The 25,545-nt window shown below is 50.1% G+C and overlaps 1 protein-coding gene across 2 annotated transcripts in view; it reads left to right on the forward strand.

The window, feature by feature from the left end:
* Positions 1 to 11,932, forward strand: part of APCDD1 (APC down-regulated 1) — a 33,308-nt gene extending 21,376 nt beyond the window's left edge. For both annotated transcript variants that reach the window (XM_070778954.1, XM_019986822.2), the window contains exons 4-5: positions 8,640 to 8,961; positions 10,051 to 11,932. In XM_070778954.1, the coding sequence (XP_070635055.1) occupies positions 8,640 to 8,961; positions 10,051 to 10,502 (774 nt within the window). In that variant the 3' untranslated portion in view covers positions 10,503 to 11,932. The remainder of the gene's footprint in view (positions 1 to 8,639; positions 8,962 to 10,050) is intronic.
* Positions 11,933 to 25,545: the final 13,613 nt, after the last annotated feature.

Consider the following 25,545-nt stretch of genomic DNA (forward strand, 5'->3'; position numbering starts at 1 on the left):
GTCCAGGGCCTGGGCTGTGTTCTCTGCGGAGGCTGGCCCGGCCCCGTGGCTCGGGGAGCTGAAAAGGCCCGTTCTTCTCCTGTTGTCCCTGGCGTGTGCGTCTGGGCCCGCCGCTAGCGAGTGGTCAGGAAGTGTTGCTATCCCTCCCCAGGCGGGCCGGGAGAGCAGGTCAATGGGCTTGGCCTCCAGGGCCTCTCCAGGGCCCTAGGTACTGCCTGCCCACTGGCTCCCGCAGGCCCGCCCTCCCACTGCCTGGGAAAGGAGGGGCTGGGGGTGCTTCCGGACAGACCACAGGCCCCGCCGCCCCCCATCTGAACCCTTCACCTCCTCTAATCGCCAGTCCTTAGAGACCTGGCTGAAAATTAGCTTAAATGCTAAATTGAGTTTAAAACCACTCGTTTCAGCCCCTCTGGAAACGGGACACCGTGTAAAAATAGAAAATTTAAATCAGCTTGTTTTTCTTAGCTTTATACAACTTTGCTGTGAGGTTCAGAGCCCTCAGCAAATACGCGATGTTTGAAGAGACTCAGGTGAGCCTCCTGGGAGGATTCTTCCGGATGAAGTTGGCTACTTTTCATTAAAAAGAAAAACAGGACCCCCTAAAGTAACCCTGAAAGAAGAGGCTCGGCCTGAGTCGAGTTCAGCTTCAGGGCACGTTCCCCTCTGCCTGGATTCCTGTGCTGCGGAGGGTTAGCCAGGCGCCTTCTTTCCTCAGCAGAATCAAAAGTGATTAGAGCAAAGATTGCCGGGGTCGCTGGAAACACCAGGGCCTCAGGATCAAGCTTGCGAGCAAACGGAATTGGGCTTTTTCCAAAACCCTAGGCCGGTGAGGCCACAGCATCGTAAATCAGAGAGGTGTCTGCAAACCAGACCACTCTCCCCAGCCACGTGCCTGAGGTATTTGTCCTGGAATGTGATGTCGGGGCTGCCTGGCAAGGAAGAAGCCCTGCCCCGTGTTTTGGGGCTGCCTGAGCCCTGGGAGGAAGCAGGGGTTCCCATGTGCTTTCTGTCCTGCATTCTCTGCAGACCTCTGGGCTTGAACAGCCATTTGTCTGGAGGGAGCTTGTCTTTCCAAGGCTCTTCAGGGCATGTGAGAAATACAGGTTTACAGTGACATCTGTGACATCCCAGGGACCTTGGACCAGTGGCCATGGACAGCAGGTGTTCTGCCCAGCTCCGGGAGGCGGGTCTGTGGCAGGAAGGGTCTCTCCTTAGGCCTGTGGTTGGCGTGACTCTTGGTGGGGTGTGAGTGAGTGTCACAGGTGCACTGGTAGAAGGATCCAAAAGCTCACAGAGGAATCCAAGTCCCTGCTCTTTTCTGCCACTGCAGGGAAAGGAGAGGGGTTTGTGGAGATGATGGGAGTTGGAAGAGGTGGTCGAGGACGGGGGATTCAAGGAGTCAAGACTGAGACAGTGTCAGAAGCCAGCTTACCTTCAGGATGCTGCTGTAAAGAACCGTGACCCTGCCCCTGGGGCTGGGTGCTGCCCAGCAGTGATGGGATCAGCTGATGGGCTCTGGACTCTGGAGGGCTTGCTCAGGTGGACACCCCGGGGCCAAGAAATGTGTTATCACACAACGGCCACTCCTCATGGCTGCTGGCCTCCGCTGTGTCTGTAGAAACTTGTTTTCTGTTTTTTTTTTTTTTTTTTTCTTCTTGATTCCTGAGTGCAAGATTGCTTTATTCAGGGAGTCAGCAGACCAGGAAGTTGTTGTCAGGGACCATGCATGCGGTAAGCATTTCATCCCTTAAAAGGGCAGGAGGCCGGGAGGATGGCGTGAGCTCCTGGGTGCAGGAAGTCAACTGTTGGGAAGTCCAGGGGGAGTCCTGGCATTTGGGGTGTTGGCCAAGCTGCGGGGAGAGGACAGGGCAGAGGTCAGATGTGGGGTCTACTGCCTTCATGGCAAACTCGACTGTGAAGATGAGTTGCCTTCAGCTCTTTAAATGCTCTAGGACACAACCAAGTAAACGTTAATTCAGAGTTCCCTCTGAAACCTCCCCTACAATCATCTGTATTGAAGAGCCAGCCTTCTTCTCAAGGATCTTTCTATCCGGCTGTTGCGTCTGGGCGCAGTGTGTCTGCAACGGCAAGCTGGAGGCAGGATTTTCTCTTGTGTGATTTATAGGAAAGGTCTTTGGGAGCTCACAGCTCAGACTCTAAACCTCCTAGGAAACCTTTTCTAGGAAATGCAGTGTTGTTCCCCAGGGGACACACCCAATGCCCCATCCTACCTCCAGGATGCAGTGTTCCCTCGACTCTGCTCCGGAAGCATCAGGCAGCCACACACAGGACTGAGAAGCGGCCGAGCCTCTCTTGCCCTCTCCCATTGTCCTTCCAGCTGGGCCCCTCCGTGGTGCCTGCATCACAGCTACGGGGTTGCCGGGCAGCATCTTTGTGCGGCTGAGTCCTCTTCCCTCAGCACCCGTGTCAGCTCCTGGCCGGCAGTAACCAGGCTGAGCGGGGTCTGAGCGCTGCTCCGGTCTGGCCAGACAGACTGCCAGCCTCCAGGGGTGGGGAGTGGGGCCTAAGGCTTCAGTTATAGACACCCAACCCATTTCTTGCTGCAGGTCACTCCTCATGTTGAAACGCTCTTCCCCCTTAGTCATCGTAAAAGCCTGCTATTTAAGTAAAGCATCTGAGGGACTTCCCTGATAGTCCAATGGTTAAGAATCCACCTTGCAATGCAGGGGACACATGTTTGATCCCTGGTTGGGGAACTAAGATTGTACACGCCACAGAGCAGCTAAGCCTGCCTGCCGCAACTAGAGAGTCCTGTGCTGCAAGGAAGGATCCCAAGTACCGTGACTAAGACCCGACCCAGCCAAATAAATAAATATTTTTTAAAAAAGAAAAGCATCTTGGAAAAGAGAAATTCCACACCTGGGGCAGTATCTCAGCCTTAATTTCTGCTTCCCCACGGTTGTTCCTATAGGTCTTTTGAGTTTTATTCAAGCCAAAGTGAAAGTGAAAGTCGCTCAGTCATGTCCAACTCTTAGCAATCCCATGGACTTCCCACCCGGCTTCTCTTGTCCATGAAATTCTCCAGGCAAGAATACTGGAGTGGGTTGCCACTCCCTTTTTCAGGGGATCTTCCCGACCCAGAGATTGAACTTTGAACCTGGGTCTCCTGCATTGCAGGCAGATTCTTTACCATCTGAGCCACCGGGGAAGTCCAATATTCAAGCCAAGGATGGTGGTAATTAACAGCACAAATCAGAACTTTTAAAAAAATCCTGTCCACAAGACAGAAAGTTGTTCTCTTTATCCAACCATGACTGAAACTGTCCCCTTGTTGACAGTGTCCATCGAGAGGCCAGAAATCCCACACTCATTTGTGACATTTGGTTTCTTAATACCAACTGAAAGAGTTGTTTAAAATAGTGACTAGTCAACTCAACAACAATAACAATAAAAGAAACCCAATTAAAAAATGAGTAAAGGGAGTTCCCTGGTAGTCCAGTGGTTAGGATTTCAGGCTTCCACTGCCAGGGCACAGGTTCAGTCCCTGGCTGGGGAGCTGAGATTCCACACCATGTGGCACAGCCACAAAAGATGTACAAGTTAGCCCATAAGCGCATGAAAGATGCTCAGCATTTCTAATCCTTAGGGAAATGCTGATCGGAACTGCAGTGGGTTACCACCTTCACACCTGTTAGGATGGCTGTTACCAAGAAAGGAGAAAGTAGCAATTGGTGAGGATATAGAAAAAGGGGACCTTTGTGAGAATGTACGGTGTGCAGCTGCTGTGGAAAACAGTATGGCAAGTCCTCAAAACGTTAAGCACAGAGTTGTTGTTGTTCAGTCGCTCAGTCGTGTCCGACTCTGCGACCCAATGACTGTAGCCCACCAGACTCCTCAGTCCATGGGATTATACAGGCAAGGATACTGGGGTGGGTTTCAATGTCCTCCTCCAGAGGATCTTCCTGGCCCAGGGATCAAACCTGTGCCTCCTGCAGTGGCAGGCAGATTCTTTACCACTGAGCAACCAGGGAAGCCCAAAGACAGAATTACAATCCAGCAATTCCATGTATTGACCCTAAAGAACTGAAAGCAAGGTCTGAGGTATATTGGACAGCCATGTTCACAGAATCGTTCACTGTAGGGAACAAGTGAAAGCAGAGCATATGTCCGCCAGCGGCTGATGGCTAAACCACATGCGCACGCACACAGTGGAGTACCACTCAGCCTTAGGAAGGAGATTCTGACACAGGCTGACATGTGAACGAACCTTGAGGACGTTGTGTTAAATAAGCCAGTTACAAGAAGGACTGTATGATCCCACATATATGAGGGACCTCAAGTTGTCATATTCTTAGAGACAGTAGGATGCTGGTTGTCAGGGGCTCAAATGAGGGGGGACAGAGTTTCAGTTTGGGAAGATAAAGAAGTTCTGGAGACTGCTGGTGGTGATTATTGGACCACTATGTGAATGCACTTTAATGGAAAGTTTTATGTATATTTTACCATTACAGGGGCTTCCCAGGTGGCACTAGTGGTAAAGAACCTGCCTGCCAATGAAGGAGACATAAGAGACATGGGTTTAATCCCTGTCTTTGGAAGATACCCTGGAGGAGGGCATGGCAACCCACTCCAGTATTCTTGCCTGGAGAATCCCATGGACAGAGGAGCCTGGCGGGCTACAGTCCATGGGGTCTCACAGAGTCAGACACGACTGAAGCGACTTAGGATGCATGAAGTCAAGTAACTAGTTTACAAATTTGGCAAGATCAATACCCAAGGGCCAGCTTCCTCCCACTCCCTCCCAGCTGATGGATGACAAGCTTCTCCAAAACTACCCAGCCTGCCTTTCTCCGCTGCCAACCAGAAATGGTTCAGTCGGGACCCTCACTCACATGAAGGGACTAGAGTTCAGCAGGTCTTCATCTCAGAGTTTAGGACCCCTGCCCTGTCATTCTTAAAGAAAAACACCAGACACCACCGTGCTGGGCATGGACCAGCCTGGGCCCCACAGTAGTGCCCCCTCCTCTGAGCTGGTTCCTTTTCTGAAGAGCAGTTGATCCCTGGTGTCATCGGAGCAGCTCTTCTAAGAACTAAGACCCCTTGTTGCTGCCCCATCCGCCCAGTCGAAGAATTCTGGGCACTTCCTGAATGATATTGGTGTTTGAGGAAACAAACAGATCTTTTCAGGGACTGAGGCTCGTGTCTTCCTAGATTGGCCAGAAATGAAGTGGTCACAAGTGATGTTTTTAAATTCCCAGATAGCAAACCGAGTGGTGGAAGCAGGAGCAAGCAAGTGGAGGCTGGGTCAGCCTGTCGGGACCTGCAGTGCATGTGGGCTGTGTAGGATCTGGCTGGTAGGCAGGAGTGGGGGAGCAGTCAGCAGGCTGCCAGCTGGCGAGCTCCCAGGGGAGTAGCCAAACTGTCGCTCCTTGTGTGTGTTTTGGAAGCAGCCTGGTGTGTGCTCTCAGAGGGCTCTCTCTCTTTCCAGGGTGTCTCCTGCACCACCTGGCATGGTTGCTAATAGGCACCAGCATCAGAATGTTTGTGAAATCTCAGAGACTTGAGTCTGAGTACTGGGCTGGTTTCACTCAGATATTGTTGACTCGGGTGGGGAAGCAGGGACAGCAGGTATAGTTTGATCAAGGTGCTGCTCACAATAACACTAGCCATTAAGGGGCTAACTTCCTGGATGCGGGAGCTCATACAGTGTTACAGGCATTATATTAGCTTTCCATCCCAGACTTTGCATATCAGAACCCCCTTTTGGGGTAAAAAATACTTGAAACCTTTACTTCCTAGAAATTTACAAGAAAATACATCATGGCAAAATTACTGAATTCAGTGATGCTTTCTTTCAACTAAATTTATCTTTTTCATCCTATCATGCAGCACATACAGCAGAAGTGCTGTTTGTTTGGTCTTCCTACCAAGTACCATGCACGCACAGACCCAACTTGCTGAAACTTCTCTATGTAGCAATTCTCAGAGTACAGAGTGGGACCTGCCTTAATCTGTGCTCATTTCCTACAGCATTTATGCAGGTATAACAGTGCTCATTTTATGCATGGGGACGTTGACATGGAGAGATTGGTAACTTTCCTACAGTCCCCAGCTGCAGTTGCTGGCCCTTGGATCTCCTGCCATGGCTGGAATCATCATTTTTTGTGCAAAGAAGCCCTCGTGTGCTGTGTGCATGTGTCCTTCCAGTCCGTGTCCTCGTGGTGGCTTGCAGACAGCCCCCTGCTGACCACGGGCTGTAGGGCACTTTCTTGTGTATCTCAGAGATCTGGGCAGGAAACCACAGGTGCACAAACACATGGGGCCTGGGACAGAGGAGCCTCTGTGCTGCCTATTGCATCTCCTCCTCAAGCCCCAAACAAACCTCCTCTCCCGAAAACAGTGCCTGGCTCCACTGATGAGCACAAGGTCTGTCAGTGGGCGTCACACTGTCCCAGAAGGAGAGCGTCGAGGGGGCGACTGGAATGCCCTGGTCCCCTCCTTTGCCCGCCCGCTCTCAGGGGCAGCCCCTCTCAGAGTCAGTGCGAGGGATGGAAAGGCCTGGAGGTTGGATTTCTGCCCAGAGAACAAGTGCCTGCCTGCCGAGTGACCACCTGTCAGTCCTGCCCGCAGGCTAGGAGCTGTGCCTGGTGGGCCCCAGGCAGGGGCAGAGCCAGGGCCACCCTCCCACCACAGAGCAGTTACATGGGCGTGGGCTTCTAGCGTGGCCGGCACCTGGCAGCCCGGGTGGCAGGGAGAGGGGCAGAGAGGATGCCTATTTGGGGAGGCAGCCCTGGCCACAGGCCTCCTGTGCCTTGGGTCCTGCAGCCGGCAGTGGCTATCTGTCTGGTCACGGAGCTGCCCTCCCAACTCCCAGACCTCAGCTTTTTCTATGAACCCCAAGCCTTGCTCCAGGCAGACAGCATCCACATGGCTGACAGTCTTGGGGCCCCTACTCAGAGGGGGTTTTCTCAGCTGCAGCCCTAGACAGCCCTCGTGAAGAATCCAGGTTGATGCCCCAAGGCAGGCCCAGGCAAAGAGGCACTCCCCACAGACAACTGGCTGCTCTCACACTAATTACATGGCTTAAAGCCATAAAGCAGAAATCACAAAGAGCTGGCACACTGTCCAGACCTCGGGCCAGTGGATACAGGTGGGTACAGGAGTGCCCACATCCTCCCTGGCCTCTGCTCTTGCCTCCTTGAGGCCAAGCCCTCATGCCCTCTTTCTTGGAGACCCCTACCCTCATGACACAGCGCCCCGAGTCACCCACGGTAACTGAAGTGCTTTTTTCCTTTTGAGCGTGTGTGCATCCTAAGTCTTTTCAGTCATGTCTGACTCTTTGCAACCCCATGGATTATAGCCTGCCAGGTTCCTCTGTTCATGGGATTCTCCAGGCAGGAATACTGGAGTGGGTTGCCATTCCCTTCTTCAGATCTTCCCCACCTAGGGATTGAACCTGCGTCTCTTATGTCTCCTGCATTTGCAGGTGGATTCTTTACTACTAGCACCACCTCGGAGGCCCTTTTTCCTTCTAGTGTCTCATAATTATTTTCAGTGGAAAAATCTAACTGTGGTAAAATATAGGTAACAAAGTGCACCATCTTAGCCACGTCTAGGCATCCAGTTCGGTGATGTCAAGGACATTCGGTTTGTTGTATAACCTTCCTCTTCATCCATCCCAGCCCCCAGTTACTTCTGTTCTGCTTTTGGTCTCCATGGATTTGTCCACTTGAGGTCCCTCTATGTGGGATCGTACGGGGGTTTGTCCTCTGTGACCGGCTCATTTCACTGGGTATAATGTCCTCCAGGTTTGTCCATGTAACAACCTGCATGTGTCAGAATCCCCTTCCTTTTTCAAGGCTGAATCCGATTCCTTTGTATGTCTGGACCACATTTTCTTTATTCAGCCACTGATACACAATGTTGCTTCCGCCTTTGGATTATTGTGAATCGTGCTGATGTGAATATGGGTGAACAGATTCCTCTTTGAGGCCCTGACTTCAGTTCTTTAGGGTATAAACCAGAAGCAGGGTGCCAGGTCCTAAGTGAATTCTTTTCCGAAGCAATTACATCATTTTACATTCCCACCAGCAGTGCACTGGGGTTCCGGTTTCTCTACATCCTCACCAAGACTCATTTTCCGCTAGTCTTGATAGTGCATGCTAAGTCGCTTCAGCCCTGACCCTATGGACTGTAGCCCAGCATCCTCCTCTGTCCATGGGATTCTCCAGGCAAGAATACTGGACTGGGTTGCCATGCCTTCCTCCAGGGTATATTCCCCACCTAAGAATCGAACCTGGGTCTCTCATGTCTCCTGCATTGCAGGTGGGGTTCTTTACCGCTGAGTCACTGGGGAAGCCGGGTCTTGATAGTACCCATCCTAATTGGGCAAGGTGGTACCAGCCTTTCTTTTTGACATCAAGTGTCCAGGACAGGTGGTATGGAATAAGATGTAACAGGATTTTCAAAGGGCCTTCAGATCACAGCTGAAATACTTAGGCCTGGCTCTACCATCAGCCCACACAAGCGTGCACTGGTGAGAACAGGCGGGCACACACGCCCCCAGGCACCCTCGGGTACCCTGGTTACAGGGTACGGGGCCCCGGGGGAGGCAAAGGCTGTGCGTTTGCACTGCCCTCTTGGACACCATCTCTTCCCACCTTGTGTCTGGGCTGCAGAACCACGACCATGCCTGCGTCGCCTGCCGCATCATCCACCGCTCAGATGAGCACCGGCCGCCCCTGCTGCCCCCCAAGGCGGACCTAACTGTGGGGCTGCACGGCGAGTGGGTGAGCCAGCGCTGCGAGGTGCGGCCCGAGGTCCTCTTCCTGACGCGCCACTTCATCTTCCACGACAACAACCATAGCTGGGAGGGGCACTACTATCACTACTCGGACCCCGTGTGCAAGCACCCCACCTTCACCCTCTACGCTAGGGGTCGCTACAGCCGTGGCGTGCACTCCGCCAGGGTCCTGGGCGGCACAGAGTTCGTGTTCAAAGGTAGGGCCCGCCCCGCCCCGGAGCTGATGTCATGGGGGCGGTCTGGGGGCGTGCCTGGAGGCGGAGCCAGGGCACAGGGCATCTTCTCTGCAGGGATGTTGGGGAGGAGACCTCCAGCCTCCAGGGCATCATTCACTGCGGCCCCTGGGCTGTGGTCAGTGGCGCCTCTGGTGCCCCAATGTTTCCCCGTCTGGCCCTGGAGAAGATGCCACCCACTGGCAGGTGGGAGGTCGGAGGCCTGCAGGCAGGTGAAGGGTGACACCGCCAGGCCGCCGTCAGCCAGGGGGTCCTATGGGCTCTGTTTCTAGGCTTGTGTGAGCTTGTGCATCTTTTTAGGCAGGCGTCCACCCTGTCATGGACAAATAAGACAGTGGTGTGACCCCTCCCATGACAGCATCCCAGGGTTCAGTCCATTTATTATGAAGTGTATCTGACAATGCAGATAAGCCCCCCGGGGCACCTGAGCCCTATAGGGAGGAAGCTAGGCTCCAGGGAGAATGGGCCTTCCATGGTGGTAGCCCAGAGAACAACCCTCTGGGTCTAAGACCCCCCACAGCTCTTGTGTGTACACAGAATATGGCCCCTGAGAGGGGCTTGAAGTTGGTTGGGGTTTCCCTTTAATGGATTTAAGCATATTTTTCTTGCTTGCCACCTAATTAACCTTAGTCGCCCAATTCACAGGCCAGTATTAATTTGCATGACTGCTCGCTCATATAGGTGTGTGACACCAAAACTACTTAAAAACCTCAAAATCTATTCGTAAAAACAAATTCCAGTTTTTGTTGACGATGGTGTCCATCCCAATGAGTGGGGTCCCCAGAGACCACTCCGCGGGGACAGTCTGGCTTCCTAGGACAGGCTGGGTCAGCCGCTCTGTGGGCTCAGCATGGACAGCGGATGGGCTGGACCTCCCCTGGTGGTCCCTGCAGGGTGCCGGGGGTGGCCACTGGTCACGTCCACACGTGATACTCTTTCCATCTGAGAGTCCCTCCTGTGGGCCATGGTCTGCGGGGTGGGCTGACAGCAGGGGCCTGGGGCGTGGTGCCACCAGCAGCCGCACATCAGGGAGCCATCTTGTCTCCTTGGCAGTGAACCACATGAAGGTCACCCCCATGGACGCGGCCACGGCTTCGCTCCTCAACGTCTTCAGCGGGAACGAGTGTGGGGCCGAGGGCTCCTGGCAGGTGGGCGTCCAGCAGGATGTGACCCACACCAATGGCTGCGTGGCCCTGGGCATCAGGCTGCCTCACACAGAGTACGAGATCTTCAAGATGGAGCGGGACACACGCGGCCGCTACCTGCTGTTCAACGGCCAGAGACCCAGCGACGGCTCCAGCCCGGACCGGCCCGAGAAGAGAGCCACGTCCTACCAGATGCCCCTGGTGCAGTGCGCCTCGTCGGCGCCCAGGCCTGAGGACTTCTCCGAGGACCCCGGGGGGCATGGGCACCGCAGCCGGGCCCCCGGGAGCAGCCCAGGTCCCCTGCTGCTGGCCGGGCTCACCGGCCTCTGGACTCTGTCACCCTGGCTCGGCCTCGGCTAGAAGTGCCAAGGGTGTGGTTTTTTTTTTTCTCACACCAGGATGCCTTACAATTTACAGACTTTCTTTATAAAAGAAGAGACACTTCTTCCTCAGATGCACTTGAGCGGCTGAGAATGGTGCTCCTACCCGCCCGCCACCCCCACCCCCCCAACCCGCCCAGCCTGAGTCATGAGCTGTTTGAAGAGTCAGCTTTGAACTCCATCCAGTCGGGTCCCGGGCCTGGGCGTCCTCACCATATAATTGCACTTTAAGACCGCAGAGGGTTTCGGGCGAGCGTGTTGGCAGAGGCAGCAGGGCAAGAGCTCCACCATCTTCTCTTCTTCCTTTCCATCATTGTGCGTTTTGGGGTGGAGCTCTGGCTTCAGCTTTTCCTGCTGCTTCTCTGTGGCTGCTTCCTGCTCCTGTGAACCTGCTTTGCTCTCTGAGTTCCCAGCAAGGGATGCAGAGCAGAGTTGGTTGGGACTGTGATCCAGACATTTTTTTTTTTACATAAAGAAGAGACAGGGAGCAGGAAAAGACATGGGTGTAAGGGAACAACCGTGCCAGCCTTTCCGCAGAAAGAGAACGAATCCACACTTTCAGATGTTGATAAGTATCTGTAATTAAAGTTTCAGAGTCATTTAAACAATGGTCATTTTAGCTTGTTGGGAAAGGAGGTGCTGGTCTGTGCTGGTCCCCGGTTGGCTACCAGATGCTCATCACTCTTACTGCCCAGGCACGGGGTGGGGCGGTGCGGATCAGCACCCTTCCCACTGCAGACGGACAGGAGCCACGGTTCAGGGAGAATGACCCGAGTGACGCGGTGCCTGTTTGGTCTGGCCTCTCTGGGGGACCTTGTCCTGGCTCACGTGGCGCCTGGAGCTTTACTCTGTCATCTCTGCTGCTTCAAAGACTAAGACTCAGAGACCACATGTGGGCGCCATGGCCCTGGCTGTCCAGAGGAGGCAGTGGGGGCATCCTAGCCGGGTCCCCAGAGACCATTCACCCTGCTCAGGGTTCAGGCCGGGCTGACCCAGCTCTGTCACTGCAGAGAGTCTCAGGGCATCGTCGACAGAGTCTGTGAGGGTGCACAAGTTGCTGTGGCTTATTAGGAAATATGCCCTCTGAACACCGAAGGTGGTGGCCAGGAGAGACCCATGGAGGGAAGCGTGAGTCACCGAGAGAAAGCCTGGACATAACTAGAGCCTGGCATGCAAACCATGATTGAGGTCAAGAGTGCAAACCATGACTGAGGTCAAGAGTCCCACCTGTACTTAAGAGCTGCCTTTATGAGACGCTGTGGTGATAAGTTATAAGGGGACATGGGGGACCACAGTGCTGTGTCTTTAGGTGATATTTTACATTGCGGTTGAGGGGGCTTATTCCAATGAAAGTACTAACTTAATGTCTGCCCAGTTTAATAAACAGAGATGTCAGAGATAGTCCCACAATATACATTTTACCTGTGGATCTATTTAATTAACACTAATGCTGTCTTTAAAGGATATAATAAAATTATGTAAAAAAACAAAACAAAACAATGTTCACTACAGAATACCTCTGTGATTTACCATAAAAATGTTGGCTTTATAGTCACTCAGCTGGGCTCAGCTGTTCATACTTAAAAGTACACTCCATGTGTGTATACACACACACATATATACATACCCATATATATGCACATATACCCCAATACACAGGTTTTAATGTGTATATAGTGTGTGATATGTATGTGTCTTAGGGACAAGATGACATTCATGTGGTCTTGTCACTTTCTGACCCACTACAAATCATAACAGAGAATGACCAGTATAATTTATTCACAAATTATCATCAGTTGGATTTGTGCCTGTCACTCACCATCTCACCCACATACTTCACGTCCTAAAACTAAGCTGCCCGCGTAGCCTACAAAGATTGTCTTATTTTAAGAGATTCTCTATCACCTTGAAGAAACACAGTGGTCTATCTTTTAACAGTCATTCTGTTTCAAGAATTGGAAATTTTAACTTAAGGCCAAGGTGCTGTTTCTGAGGAAGGAATGGCTGACTCTAGAATAGTCCATAAAAGCTGAAAATACTCCATAATCTGCACTCAGGCGCTGGCCAGTCTACCCTGAAGTTAAAAGCTGGTCATATTTGTAGCTCCAAGATTGGGACAGGCAGGGCATGAACACTGGCTGGTTCTCCTCGGCGTCGCTGGCCTCTGGAACTGGACGTCTCGTCCTGGGCAGCAGGCTGGTCACAGGCAGCTCAGAGAGCTGCTTCTTGGTCAGCAATACAATTTGAGTGTGACCTGGGCTTCAGACTGTATAAAATCCAAGTTGACCCAGGACTCAAGAAGGAGCTTTTAGGGTCCCAGTGTCCCCAGTACAGACATGACAAGCACCACTGTCCGTCCAGGGCCCAGCATCCAGCACTGCCAGGATTGTCCATCCTGAATGGTCCATCAAAGGGTTCCCAGGCCTAGCCGCCCTTCTGAGTGACCCCGCGCTTCCCAACACGGAGGAGCCCTGTTCGAAGGGCGGGCAGCCCAGGACCTCGCACACACACACCAGGTGGAAACAGCCTGAGTGCAGGCCTTGTCGCTCCCGGCTGAAGGGAAATCTTGATGACGGTAGAAGCGCAGTTCTCTAGTTCATCAACTCTAAACATCCTCCTGAAAACAGCGATGATGTTCATAGCCATCCACACAAACCCTGTGATGTTCTGTTGCGAATGGTACGTCCCATCCCTATAACACATACTGCTGCTGCTGCTGCAGCTAAGTCGCTTCAGTCGTGTCCGACTCTGTGCGACCCCGTAGACGGCAGCCCACCAGGCTCCCCCGTCCCTGGGATTCTCCAGGCAAGAACACTGGAGTGGGTTGCCATTTCCTTCTCCAATGCATGAAAGTGAAAAGTGAAAGTGAAGTCGCTCAGTCATGTCCGACTCTTAGCGACCCCATGGACTGCAGCCCACCAGGCTCCTCCGTCCATGGGATTTTCCAGGCAAGAGTACTGGAGTGGGGTGCCATTGCCTTCTCCGGTATCATACTAGATCCCTGGTATGTATTTTGGAAAATAGAAAAACCAATCCTTAAATGTATGTGGAAACCATAAAGGACCCTGAGTAGCCAAAGCTATCTTGAGAAAGAGCAAAACTAAAGGAATCACATTTCCTGATTTCAGAGTACATTGCAAAGCCACAGTTCAGTGTGGCACTGATACAAAGCCAGATACACAGAACAGAGACCAGAGATAAACCCACACTTCTGCAGTCAGCTGATCTTCTGTTAATACAAGGGTGCCAGGAAGATGCAAGAAGAGTCTCTTCAACAAATGACACTGGAAAGACTGAATATACACATACACTAGACTGAAATTGGACCCTTACACCAGAGACAAAACAAAAAAACAAACAAGTCAAAATGGATTCAAGGCTTGAACATAAGGCCTAAAACGGTAAAACTCTTAAGAAGGAAATACGGGGGAAATGTATCACGACATTGGCTTTGGCAGTGATTTCATGGATATAATTCCAAAAGCAAGGCAACAAAATCAAAACTTTAAAAATGGACTACATCAAACCAAAAAGCGTCTGCACAGCAAAGGGGAAAAGTCTAGAGGGAAAAAGAACCCGTGGGATGAAAGAACACATGGCAAGCCTTTTATCTGATAAGGGGTTAATCTCCAAAAGGAACTCCTACCACACAACAGCAGCGGGAAAAAAAAAGCAAGAAACTCTCTTTATAAAAATGGTCAAAGGGGGACTCCCCTGGGAGTCCAGCGGTCAAGACTCTGCACTTCCAATGCATGGGTGCAGGTTCAATTCCTGACTGGGGAAAAAGATCCCACATTTCTGGGGGCAAAAAAACACCCAAAACATAAAACAGAAGCAATATTCAATAAAGACTTTAAAAATGGTCCACATTAAAAAAAAAAAAATGGGCAAAGGATTTGAATAGACATTTCTCCAAAAAATATTCTATTTTATATTTTCTCTTCTTTGAGTAATTTTGCCATGGAAACAAGTGGATGATGTCAGAAATGGATGGCATAAACATGGAAGTGCAGGCTTCACAAAAGAGCTGGTCAAAGATGAGAAATAGCTCTGATTTCCAAACAAAATTCATTTCAGTAGCCAAGAAAACAGAGTCCTTGGTGCGATAAAGCGCGTTCTCTGAAGAACCCCCTTTGAGTGTGCTCCAGCATGAATGTCTGCCCGCAGCATTCACAACAACCTAGCCAACCTCTGCATTTCCTTATTAGCTTGAAATTAAATAGCAGGAAATAGCCAGGGGCACCAATAACACTGCAGAACCTTGTGCCAACTTCCAGCTGGGTAGACGGCCCTGTGGAGCGAGTTTCTTAATACTTTGAAAAATTCCACTGAAATGAGAGATAACAAACTTGAAAGGCAAGTCCTTTGTGCATCAATAAATCAGACATCAAAGTGATGATTGGGCCAGAGATCTAAAGAAGTCGTGTGTCATTTTCAGCGTAATAAAGCTGTGAATATGAATTCAGATGAGCAGCCTGCCTGGAAATATAGCAAACCATGTGCTCTATTTCTGGAGTAGTCCTTCTCCCCGGGGGGGTGATACAGATTTCGATTCCACGGTATCTTGCACACTTGTTCACTCATCTCATCACATTTCCAGACCACAGAGAGCTGTAAGTTACCTTTTCCATTGCAATTCACTCCAAAAGCATTGGAATATTGAAGAAAATGGTGATGATTAAAACAACTAAAAACTCATAGGAGCTCTGTGCAAAATTCTGCCACACAGGCAAACAACTATGAACAAACAAGTTTAAAAACAGTTAATTCATGCTGTCCACCTGAAAGTAACACAACATTGTTAATCAACTATGCTCCAGTATAAAATAAAGAAATGAAATGAAACAGGTATTCAACCTGTTCTTGTTAGGTCCTTGAGGTCCCAGCGTCCTCCTCAGGCTGACTGCATAGTTAACTGCTCCTCGCTGGGGGTCCTGCCACAGCCCCGGGGGGTGCTGGCAGGGCTGTGACTTACATCAGTTACTCTAAGCTTCAGACACTTATTTTGATTATTCTTCACTTATTTTTGCATGACCAACATTAAGTAAACTGATCGTTAGACTATGCCCTGCCACCATTTAGGAATAACAGTGATGTTGCTATAAATAGAGGATTTTATACTCAAAGAAAGTTTTGAATTTGTCTCGTTCCATCATATACTCAACGCAGTGACCCTCCCCTGCCCCCAGCCAGTGTGGTAACTCATGAGGACATCCGGGGTCAGCCTGAAAGTTTCCAGAGTCATTGCTGAAAACGTCAGGGCATGTCATTCCATTTCTGAACACTTATAATTCTTTAAAGATTCTAATATTGGGATGAATATTAGACCCTAGTTCCACCCATGATCCTAACTCTCTCAGAAGGAATTACTCCTTCTCCACTTGACAGGCTTCCAAACAACTGCTCTCCCCAGGTTTCTTCTTTGGTAGAGTTTTGTTCACATTTTCCTAATATGATTTGGACCTTGTGCTGCAAATCACTGCTCCGTTCTTTCTTATTCAGTTAAATTTCAGTTTCTATAATTAACAATCTCTAAAAATATTGAATAAAATATCATAGATACAGATGGACCAATGAAAATAATCTTAGCACCACTACTTCCCCTAGTCTAGACCAGCTCTGAAAACAGCTGAAAATGTTAATTGCTCAGTCATGTCTGACTCTTTTGCGACCCCATGGACTGTAGCCCACCAGGCTCCTCTGTCCATGGAATTCTCCAGGCAAGAAAACTGGAGTGGGTTGCCATTCCCTTCTCCAGGGGATCTTCCTGACCAGGGATCGAACTCGGGTCTCCTGCATTGCAGGCAATTCTTTACCATTTGAGCCACCAAGGAACACCAACTCTGGTGGAACCAATATGTTAGTTAGTTTTTTATTTTTTTAAAAAGACATTCATTTTTGTCACTGAGGTCCTTAAATATTTAGAAGTTGAAACTGTCTCTTTTATGGTTTAGAAATGTCAGGACTCAACAAACCATTTGGAGAAGGAAGTGGCAACCCACTCCAGTACTCTTGCCTGGAACATCCCATGGACGGAGGAGCCTGGTAGGCTATAGTCCATGGGGTCGTGAAGAGTCAGATATGACTGAGTGACTTCACTTCTGCTTTTCACTTTCATGCATTGGAAAAGGAAATGGCAACCCATTCCAGTATTCTTGCCTGGAGAAACCCAGGGACGGAGGAGCCTGGTGGGCTGCCGTCTATGGGGTCACACAGCGTCGAACATGACTGAAGCAACTTAGCAGCAGCAGCAGCAGCAACAAACCATTGCTATAAGAATCTTGAGAGGAATCACAGGTTTTTTAAGAAAGAAATAATTTGTGTACGTATTGGTTGTCTATGTCTAGAAGCTATTCCAATGTCTGCTCTACCCCCCACCCCCCTCGCTTCTGGCATCTACGGCCGTCATCAAATGTAATCCACAAAATAACAGATGCTGCATGAAGATACTTGTTAAAATATTTTACCATTGACAGATTCCTTGCTTATCACAAGCTCACAGAAGACACTTAATTGCAGGGCCTGTTTGGGAATCACTGGAGTCACCTCCACTGGGTTTCCTTTCCATGTGGAACCAAAAGCTTCAAGGATTTGACATCTTTCCGGGGGAAGATAAAAGAGGGAACATCACCTTGGTCTGATAGCAAGTGATTGTACTTGGCATAGAGGAGTGGTTATAAAGTTCTATTTTGCTTATCTTAGTGCTTTGTTGTTTATGCTTTTGAAAATCTGTATTCTTGGCTTTGCTCTTACTGCCTTAGCTTAGATTTTACTGCATCAGCTTAGCATGGTTAAATAGTTTGAGTTCTTTGACTTGCAATCAATGTTTCTTTATTTACTTATTTTTATCCCACTTTATTCCAAAAATGAGTCAAGGCAGTTTACGGAAATACCTACAATTCAACGGGACCGAATAGAATATAAAAATAGCTGAGTACATCTGGGCAAACAAAATCGAAGGCTACAAAAATAAGAACAATCCAGATGTGACCTGGTTGTTCTCAGGATGTGCTCACAAATCTTAGCCCCTCTCTAGAGGGGAGCTACAGTTAATGTCAGGCTTTCTAGAAGCCAAAGAGGTAACGTGACAAAATTTCATGTGACTCGAACAAATTAATTACTCAGGAAAAAGAATAACCTTTTCTGGAAGCAGAGAAAGAGAGAGAGATTCTCCTCGGGACACTTGTTCAATAAAGAAGAACCACGCATTCATTCCCCAGTTTATCTAGCACATTACTCCGACTCAGGGCTTCAGAAGCTCCATAATCTTTGCATCCTACCTGCTGAGCTGGGTGCCCCTTTGTGCACTGCTTAGAAGATACTCCAGGTCTGCCCCAAATCTAGTCCCAGTGAGGAAGTCTCTTAAATTTAAACCCCTGGATCCATCTGAAATTACCCTCATGGCCCAGGGATCTTCTGAAAACCTCATTTTCTTATTTGTGTACCTTTGAAGTCTATGGCTTTCATGTTCGATTACTTTGTGAAACACGGGGGTCTTCCCTTCCTGGGCTCTGTGTAGCAAAACTGGACTTTGATCCTTCAGTTAAATCTAAGGAAGAAAAAGGAGTGAAGAAACCTCCCATAAAAGTGAGATGTTATTATGTGCTAATGAAAGGCAGACTGTCTCCTGGTAACAAAAAGTCGTTTTGCCACACAAAGCTGCGTTCCCGTCAAGGACTCTGAATGCTCTGTGCCCAGAGGGGACCCATAATCATGGGATCCCGTTACCAGGTGTGTCAATAAATGCCCAAGCATGCAGTCCTCTCTGCTAAGCTTCAGTTCAGTTCAGTCGCTCAGTCGTGTCCGACTCTTTGTGACCCTATGAACCGCAGCACGCCAGGCCTCCCTGTCCATCACCAACTCCTGGAGTTCACCCAGACTCACGTCCATCGAGTTAGTGATGCCATCCAGCCATCTCATCCTCTGTCGTCCCCTTCTCCTCCTGCCCCCAATCCCTCCCAGCATCAGAGTCTTTTCCAATGAGTCAACTCTTCGCATGAGGTGGCCTAAGTACTGAGTTTCAGCTTTAGCATCAGTCCTTCCAAAGAAATCCCAGGGCTGATCTCCTTCAGAATGGACTGGTTGGATCTCCTTGCAGTCCAAGGGACTCTCAAGAGTCTTCTCCAACATCACAGTTCAAAAGCATCAATTCTTTGGTGCTCAGCTTTCTTCACAGTCCAACTCTCACATCCATACATGACCACTGGAAAAACCATAGCCTTGACTAGACGAAACTTTGTTGGCAAAGTAATGTCTCTGCTTTTGAATATGCTATCTAGGTTGGTCATAACTTTCCTTCCAAGGAGTAAGCGTCTTTTAATTTCATGGCTGCAGTCACCATCTGCAGTGATTATCCAAGTTCAAATCCTAGATCTTGAGAGCAAAACCATTTAGTGCGCAACCTCAATGAGAAAGGGTCTGTGTGTGTGTGTGTGTTTTAATATCCAAGGATGTTCTTGCTTAAACTGCTGTGGGAGGGGGCGATCAGGGGGTCTTCACAGTCCCCACCACAAGGGGGTCTTGATGTGGCCAACCCTGAGGGTCTCCCCTCTCCAGTCCAGTCAGGCCACATCCTTCACCCCAGCTCTCTTACAAGGTGGTTGGCAGTGGAGAATCTTTTTTCCTTTTTTTATCTTCAGGATGCTTCCTGCCCAGACAGTCCCCCCATTCCCAATACATCAACCCTGGGCTTCCCTGTTGGCTCAGACGGTAAAGAATCTACCTGCCAGTGCAGGAGACCTGGGTCTGGAAGATCTCCCGGAGAAAGGAATGGCAACCTATTCCAATATTTGTGCCTGGAGAATTCCATGGAATGTAGCCCACCAGGCTCCATTACAGCTGGGCCACATTCCATGGGGTCGCAGAGTCGGACACAACTGAGAGACTAACACTTTAACTGGGTGGTGTTTCTTTCTGAATAGTCAGCTGACTCTCAGATCAGAAACACCAAAGAGAGGATTTTTAGTTTATGTGGGCACCAGTCGCACCCCTGAGCCACCCCGTCACTGATGGGCCTCCTGGCTCTGATCCGAGGATTCCCCTCTCTCTCCCACTTCTCCCTCTTTCTGCAACTCTTCCTTGTTTTCTTGCAGAGAGTTTTTTTAAGTCTTTCAATGCAAGCAACTTCTTCTCTGGGAAATCCTGTTCCTCCTGAGATGTGTGTGTGTGTGTGTGCACATACTTGTGCTTGTGTGTGCATGTCTGTGTTTTGCATCACAAAGTTTTCTCTTTGCCTGTCCCAGGCTTTACTGGGAGGTAAAGTTCCTTCTTGGCTGGATTCCAGCTGATCTCCAGACAGGAGGAGAAGGCAGTGGCCTCTAAATGAGTTCAAAGTGAATTTGAAGCAGCATCTACACAGCCTCCTTGCACTCTGCTCCCGCGTGAGCTGGAATAGAGGTCATCACTAGCAGCCAGCCCAGGACTGCGGGGTGGGTCTGCTTGTTTTTCTGCAACGTTGAGAAGCAGTCGGCCCTCCCCGGACCTGGCTACAATCTAAGAGCTAACCCAAAGTAGACTCTTTCTCTATTTGCAGTCATCCCCCGTTCTCCATTTCCTTCTCCCAATAAATGTGTTTCCTCGCTGCATCATACTTGCAAGAGCCAGTCCCTCTGTGTACACACCACTGACCCATTTGTGCAAACACCGGTCATTCTAAAGAGCAAACTTCACATGGGAAAAACAGCAAAGTTACCCAGATGCTCCTTTCCTCCTAATTATGGCGTTATTATTATTATTCCTCCATCTTTTCCGCTAACTTTGAGGATTCAGGCGGAGCCTGCACCATCTTGAAAGCATCACCTGCCGAGTGCCGGGGCCACGCCCACACCTGAGCACAGGTGGAGCACACAGCGCCCCAGCTGTTTTGGAGGCTGCCTCACCCATTGTTTATCCTGGCCCTTAGGATCTTGTCTCCCTAATGCTTTCCCGAGCTGTTTGAGTTACATCCACGCCCAACCCACCTCCTGGCAGGTTCTGTCTCCCCAGTGAAAGTGAAAGTGTTAGTCGCTCGGTTGTGTCTGTGCCCCACTCTTTGCGACCCGCCAGCTCCTCTGTCCATGGGATTCTCCAGGCAAGAATCTGGAGTGGGTAGCCATTCCCTTTTCCAGGGGATCTTCCTGACCCAGAGATCGAACCCAGGTCTCTGGCATTGCAGGCAGATTCTTTACCGTCTGAGCCACTAGGCTCAGTAGCACTTTCCGTATTTGTCATTTTTTCTAACGTTATTTAACAGCTGTCACTTCTGCTACTGAGGGAGGCCCTTGGCAGAAGGGCCGGGCTGACCGGCCCACACTGTCCACACCTGGATCGCCAGTGTTTCACAAACACATGCTGGATTAAGGAGTAAACAGTGAATGTGCCGCCTGGCTCCCCCCACCCACCTTAGAGCCTGGCTTGATTCAAAACTGCCCCAGATGGAATTCAAAGTTACAGAATATTACAGAATTTGAACATCGTGTAAACAGATTTCATCATGGCCTTGGCAATCGGCAGAACCCTGGCTTCAGAAAGCTGTCTTTTGTTTGAGTTCAGAATGTTTGGTTCTGTGTAAAACATCCAGACATTATTTTTAAGATGAATGTTACCCTCATCCTAGGTCTAAAGCTATTGTTGGGAGCAAAGACAGTAACTGTAAGTGCCCTTTGGCACAGGGAACCCAGTGCTTGCCTGAGAAACAGAGAGGGGACCCCTCACCCACGAGGCAGAAGGGGGATCTTGTCTTGGAACTATGTACAGATCATCCTAGCAACACGGTGAAGATCTGTGTCTTTTCTGGTCGGTGCCTGGACAGCAGGGCGGCCCACGCTGGGCCCCGAGGGCCAAGAGCATGGACTCAGTCCCGCTTGACTACAAGCTGGTCCTTGGTGTGGATGGGGGGCAGGGGAAGAGGGACAGGGCAGAAACGGGGCTGTGCTTCCGGTGAGGGCTTCTGTCTACAACCCAAGAGTCTTGGTAAACTGAAAAAGGGAAAGCTTAAGTTGTTATCTCTTTAAAATAAATAAGACATAGAAGATTGTAAGTCAGTAAGAGGGCTGATTTGAGAGTCTATTTGGAATATCAAAGACGAGCCTGTAGTTTAAACTACACTGCCGGCTGGTTGATGCTTATCTAAATTATAGGTCCCGTCTTGGACTTAAGATTCAAAACCACAGAATTTCAATTCTACAGCAATAAATGCTGTAGCTTCTGAAGACAGGCTCTAGAACTGGAGCGTCAGGGCTGCTCCAAGGGGCCTCTGTGTTCAGGCGGGTCCCTGGGGGCTCTTCACACACCCCTGCCTTGGGCATGGGATCATGCTGGGTTCGCCAGGGGTCAGCACAGACCCCTGGAAACAGGGGAGTCAGAGTCGATCATTGCTAATGTGAAACTCTTCCTAGAATCGTCCACAGACCCACTCAGTTCTCACCAGGGTCACAGCTGATCTGCTGGCTCTGAACAGGGCCAGCTCACTTGTCCTTCTGTCCCCAGGGTGACACTTGGTGAGTGGTAGAAAGCCCACCAAGTCCGTAAGAGGCTGCCCTGGAGCATCCTTCCAGAGGTAACAAGGCCGGTGGAGGAGGACCGAGGGGAGCTGGTCCAGAAGCAGGTCAACATGGAGGGCAGGGCTGGGCTTGTGCGCACACGATGGGCAGGGTGTTGGCCCCCAGGGATGGGGGGAGCTGGAAACAGGGAAACCAGAATCGTGGAAAACAAGAAAAGGGTGCAAGTATAGCTGGCAGGAGCTTGCTGTCTGAGTGGTGGCACATCAGCACAGGAACTAAAGCTCAGGTCCCGGCTCTGCAGAGGGTCCTGGAGGCTTGGCTGGCAGTCTTTCCCCTCCACCTTTTTGCTTTTTTGCTTTTGGTTTTTCCTCCCTTTTTCCAAGCAGCTGCAAAGAACCACAGGAAAAGCGTGTCACTCAAAGTTATTTGTCCCAGTTGTGGTGACTTTAACTGCTCTGGAGACTCCAGGTCAGGATCCAGAGGCAGATTGTGAGAAGCTCAAGTCCTCAAGCAAAGACCCTCTCCTGCCCTCCAGGCCTGGCTCCTCTGTTTCCGCTGCCCCTGGGCTGAGCCATCCTCCCCTTCATCCCTTTCCTCCTCCCCACATCCCCTTCCATCCTCCCACCGCCCCACGTTCCCCTCTCTGGGTGGCACAGCATCAGCAGAGCAGACGGAGGGGGAGAGGAAGTGGGTATCCAGCCCCTGGAGTTGCTACATTCTCCTCTGCCCATGGGCACGTGCTGGAGCCTGGTAACTGCAGTACTTAACGGAGGATTTGCAGCCCTGAAGCGCTTGGCCGCCCACGAGGTTCAGCTGCGAGGGATTTCCATGTCCTATGTGCTCTGGGCGGAGAGTCTCAGCCAATGGTTCTGAAAAGCTGTGCGTGGAAAAAGCATGGGAATGACAGGAATGACAGAGGCTGCTATGGACAGAGCGCGCAGCGTGTCAGCCCCGAGTCACAAGCTTTGGACCGTCAGCTGTAAAAGTGACTGGCTTACAGGCCGGGCTGTTGGTGGGCTTGTCCACCGCGGCTCAGCAAACGGTCTCAAAGCTCGGGGGCTGAGAACAAAAGGCTATGGATGTCTTTCTCCATGGTGTGGACTGGATCCTGGGTGGGGCACATGGGGGGCCCCCCTCTCTCTGCTTCATGACATCTGGGATCTGCCCTGCAGTGACTGCCAGTGGGTGGGAAGAGCTCCATGGGCCCCTCACCGTGAGCTCAGGCTTAGACTGCCCGGGGCTCCCAGGACCACAGGAGGTGGGCGCTGGAACCGCCCCTCCTCCAACTCTACTGTCCACACAGTCACAGGACCAGCTGGGGGCAGCCTAGGAACAGACCCCACCTCTCACTGGGACAGGTGTCCAAGATTTGGTTGCTACTCTGAATCCACCACAGTATTATTCCCATTTTACAGAAGAGGAAACCAAGGCTCAAGAAGCCAAATGATTTCTGTCTTATAAGAAACACAGCCGAGGCCAGAAAGGATGATGAACCCCAGGCCTGCTCTTCCCAGGATATAGCCCAGCTTCCTCATCCTGCAGACCTGATTCAAGATGGGACTTGGTGAGGGGCTGACAGCTCTCCACAGGGTTTGGAATAAAGCTGAGCAAATCATTTTGCCACCGTCCTTTATACTGTGTATTACTCCCTGAAGAGGCCCCTTCTGTCTGGTAAACAGCTGCAGAATCTACAATTTCCATTCTATTTGAGAGGTTGTTCAAGGTAAAAGAGGTGGAAAAAATACCGAGGAGTAAAATCACCAATTTAGATGAGCGCTACCTGGCTCAGGGCAGGTTTCTATCCTCAGAGGAGAGAAATGTATTTACATTTATGAGAGGAGCCGGGTCCAGTGGGAACCTCGTGTTATTATTAGACTTCCTCTTGAGAAGGATTTGTAAATGAGAACGTAACTTGCTATTTTAGTATTTTGTTTTTCAGGGAAGAAAAACCCTTTGCAAAAACAAATTTAAAAGGAAAAACTTATCCATTTAGAGCACTTGTTTATTTTCTTATTTGCCAGGCTAAATCCATCTTCTTTCATCTTTGATTTCACTGGGGACTGAGGAGGATGAGGGCTTTTCTTCCTTTTTCTGAATCTGAAAGGACTCTTCACATTCTAGCAGGATTGAATCCTTTGGCATCTGCGGCCCTTCTGCTTGCCTGGTTCTCCGGCGGAGCGGCGGGCAGCAGCGCCACTCAGCGGTCAGATAGGGAAGGGCAGGCAGGGGGCGTTGGGGGACCTGGGCGGGGGAGGTGGTGGATGTGGCCACGGCCCCTCTTTGAACCTTTTCTCATTTTTTAGTGAGCGGCCTATCATAGTGCTGCTATTCTATCTCCTTAGCTACCGAAAATCCCGCGAAAACGGGTCTTTCAGCTGTTTTTGCAATCCCAGTGCAACTGTGGGCTTGACATTTCCACGTTTGAGTCAAATCTCCTATGGTACATATTTATGAGTACTTTCTTAGCTTCTCTGTTAACATGTATTCACTGTTCATCACACAAGTAGCTGGAAGTTGTATTTAAGAGAGAGATGTGTTCTTGAAGATTTTCAAACATAATTCAAACTTTGGCTAGTTCTGGGCAGATCTCAGGAAGGTGTGTGGGCTCACTGGTGCCCTCTCTTCCTGGAAGGGCCAGACGGCCCCTCCCTATCCACAGGCTGCCAGCTTCCTAGCTTTACCAGCTGTGCTCCTGGGCCGGACTGACCCTGGCTCAGGCCTTCACTGCGCAGGTCACCTGCCTGAGGAGGTAACCACGCCCACCTGGGCAGGTGCGCTTTCCCAGGTCCCTCCTTCTGTTCTGTTCCTCCTCCTTGGCCGCCACAACCACCACCCCCGCTGTTTATTTATCATGTCTCTACTCCTGGATCACACTTGCCACCTCCCTGGGGGTGGGGTACAACCTGGAGCATCCACTCCACAAAGATTTGTTGAGTGAATGCCTAAAGAGCAAACAGGATAAACCCAAGTGGCATCTGCTTCTTCCCAACACCATTACGTTGAGGGCTTCTGGAGGAATTTTTCATTTGGAAGATGCATGTTATTTTTTTAAAAACTTCATAGAAAAAAAGTCAAGTGTTAATATTGTAAATTGTATTATTTCAAATTTCTTAATTGACATTTGCACAAAATACAGCCACATGAATATATTCTTGCAAGAGAGTTAAACTATTATAATTTAAGGCTAAAGTCCTTTTTACAAATACACCTATGGGATGTGGTATTAAAAAGAGACTTTTCACAGAGTGGAACTAGATCACCTCCAAGCAGTCCAACAAAATATAGAGTAGGACCCACCAAGCCAAGTCAGTAGGCGGTTTTATTCCCTTTGATGCTTTTGAACTGTGGTGTTGGAGAAGACTCTTGAGAGTCCCTTGGACTGCAAGGAGATCCAACCAGTCCATTCTGAAGGAGATCAGCCCTGGGATTTCTTTGGAAGGAATGATGCTAAAGCTGAAACTCCAGTACTTTGGCCACCTCATGCGAAGAGTTGACTCATTGGAAAAGACTCTGATGCTGGGAGGGATTGGGGGCAGGAGGAGA

The sequence above is a fragment of the Bos indicus genome, chromosome 24 (assembly GCF_029378745.1).
Source record: "Bos indicus isolate NIAB-ARS_2022 breed Sahiwal x Tharparkar chromosome 24, NIAB-ARS_B.indTharparkar_mat_pri_1.0, whole genome shotgun sequence".
Classification (NCBI taxonomy): Eukaryota; Metazoa; Chordata; class Mammalia; order Artiodactyla; family Bovidae; genus Bos; species Bos indicus.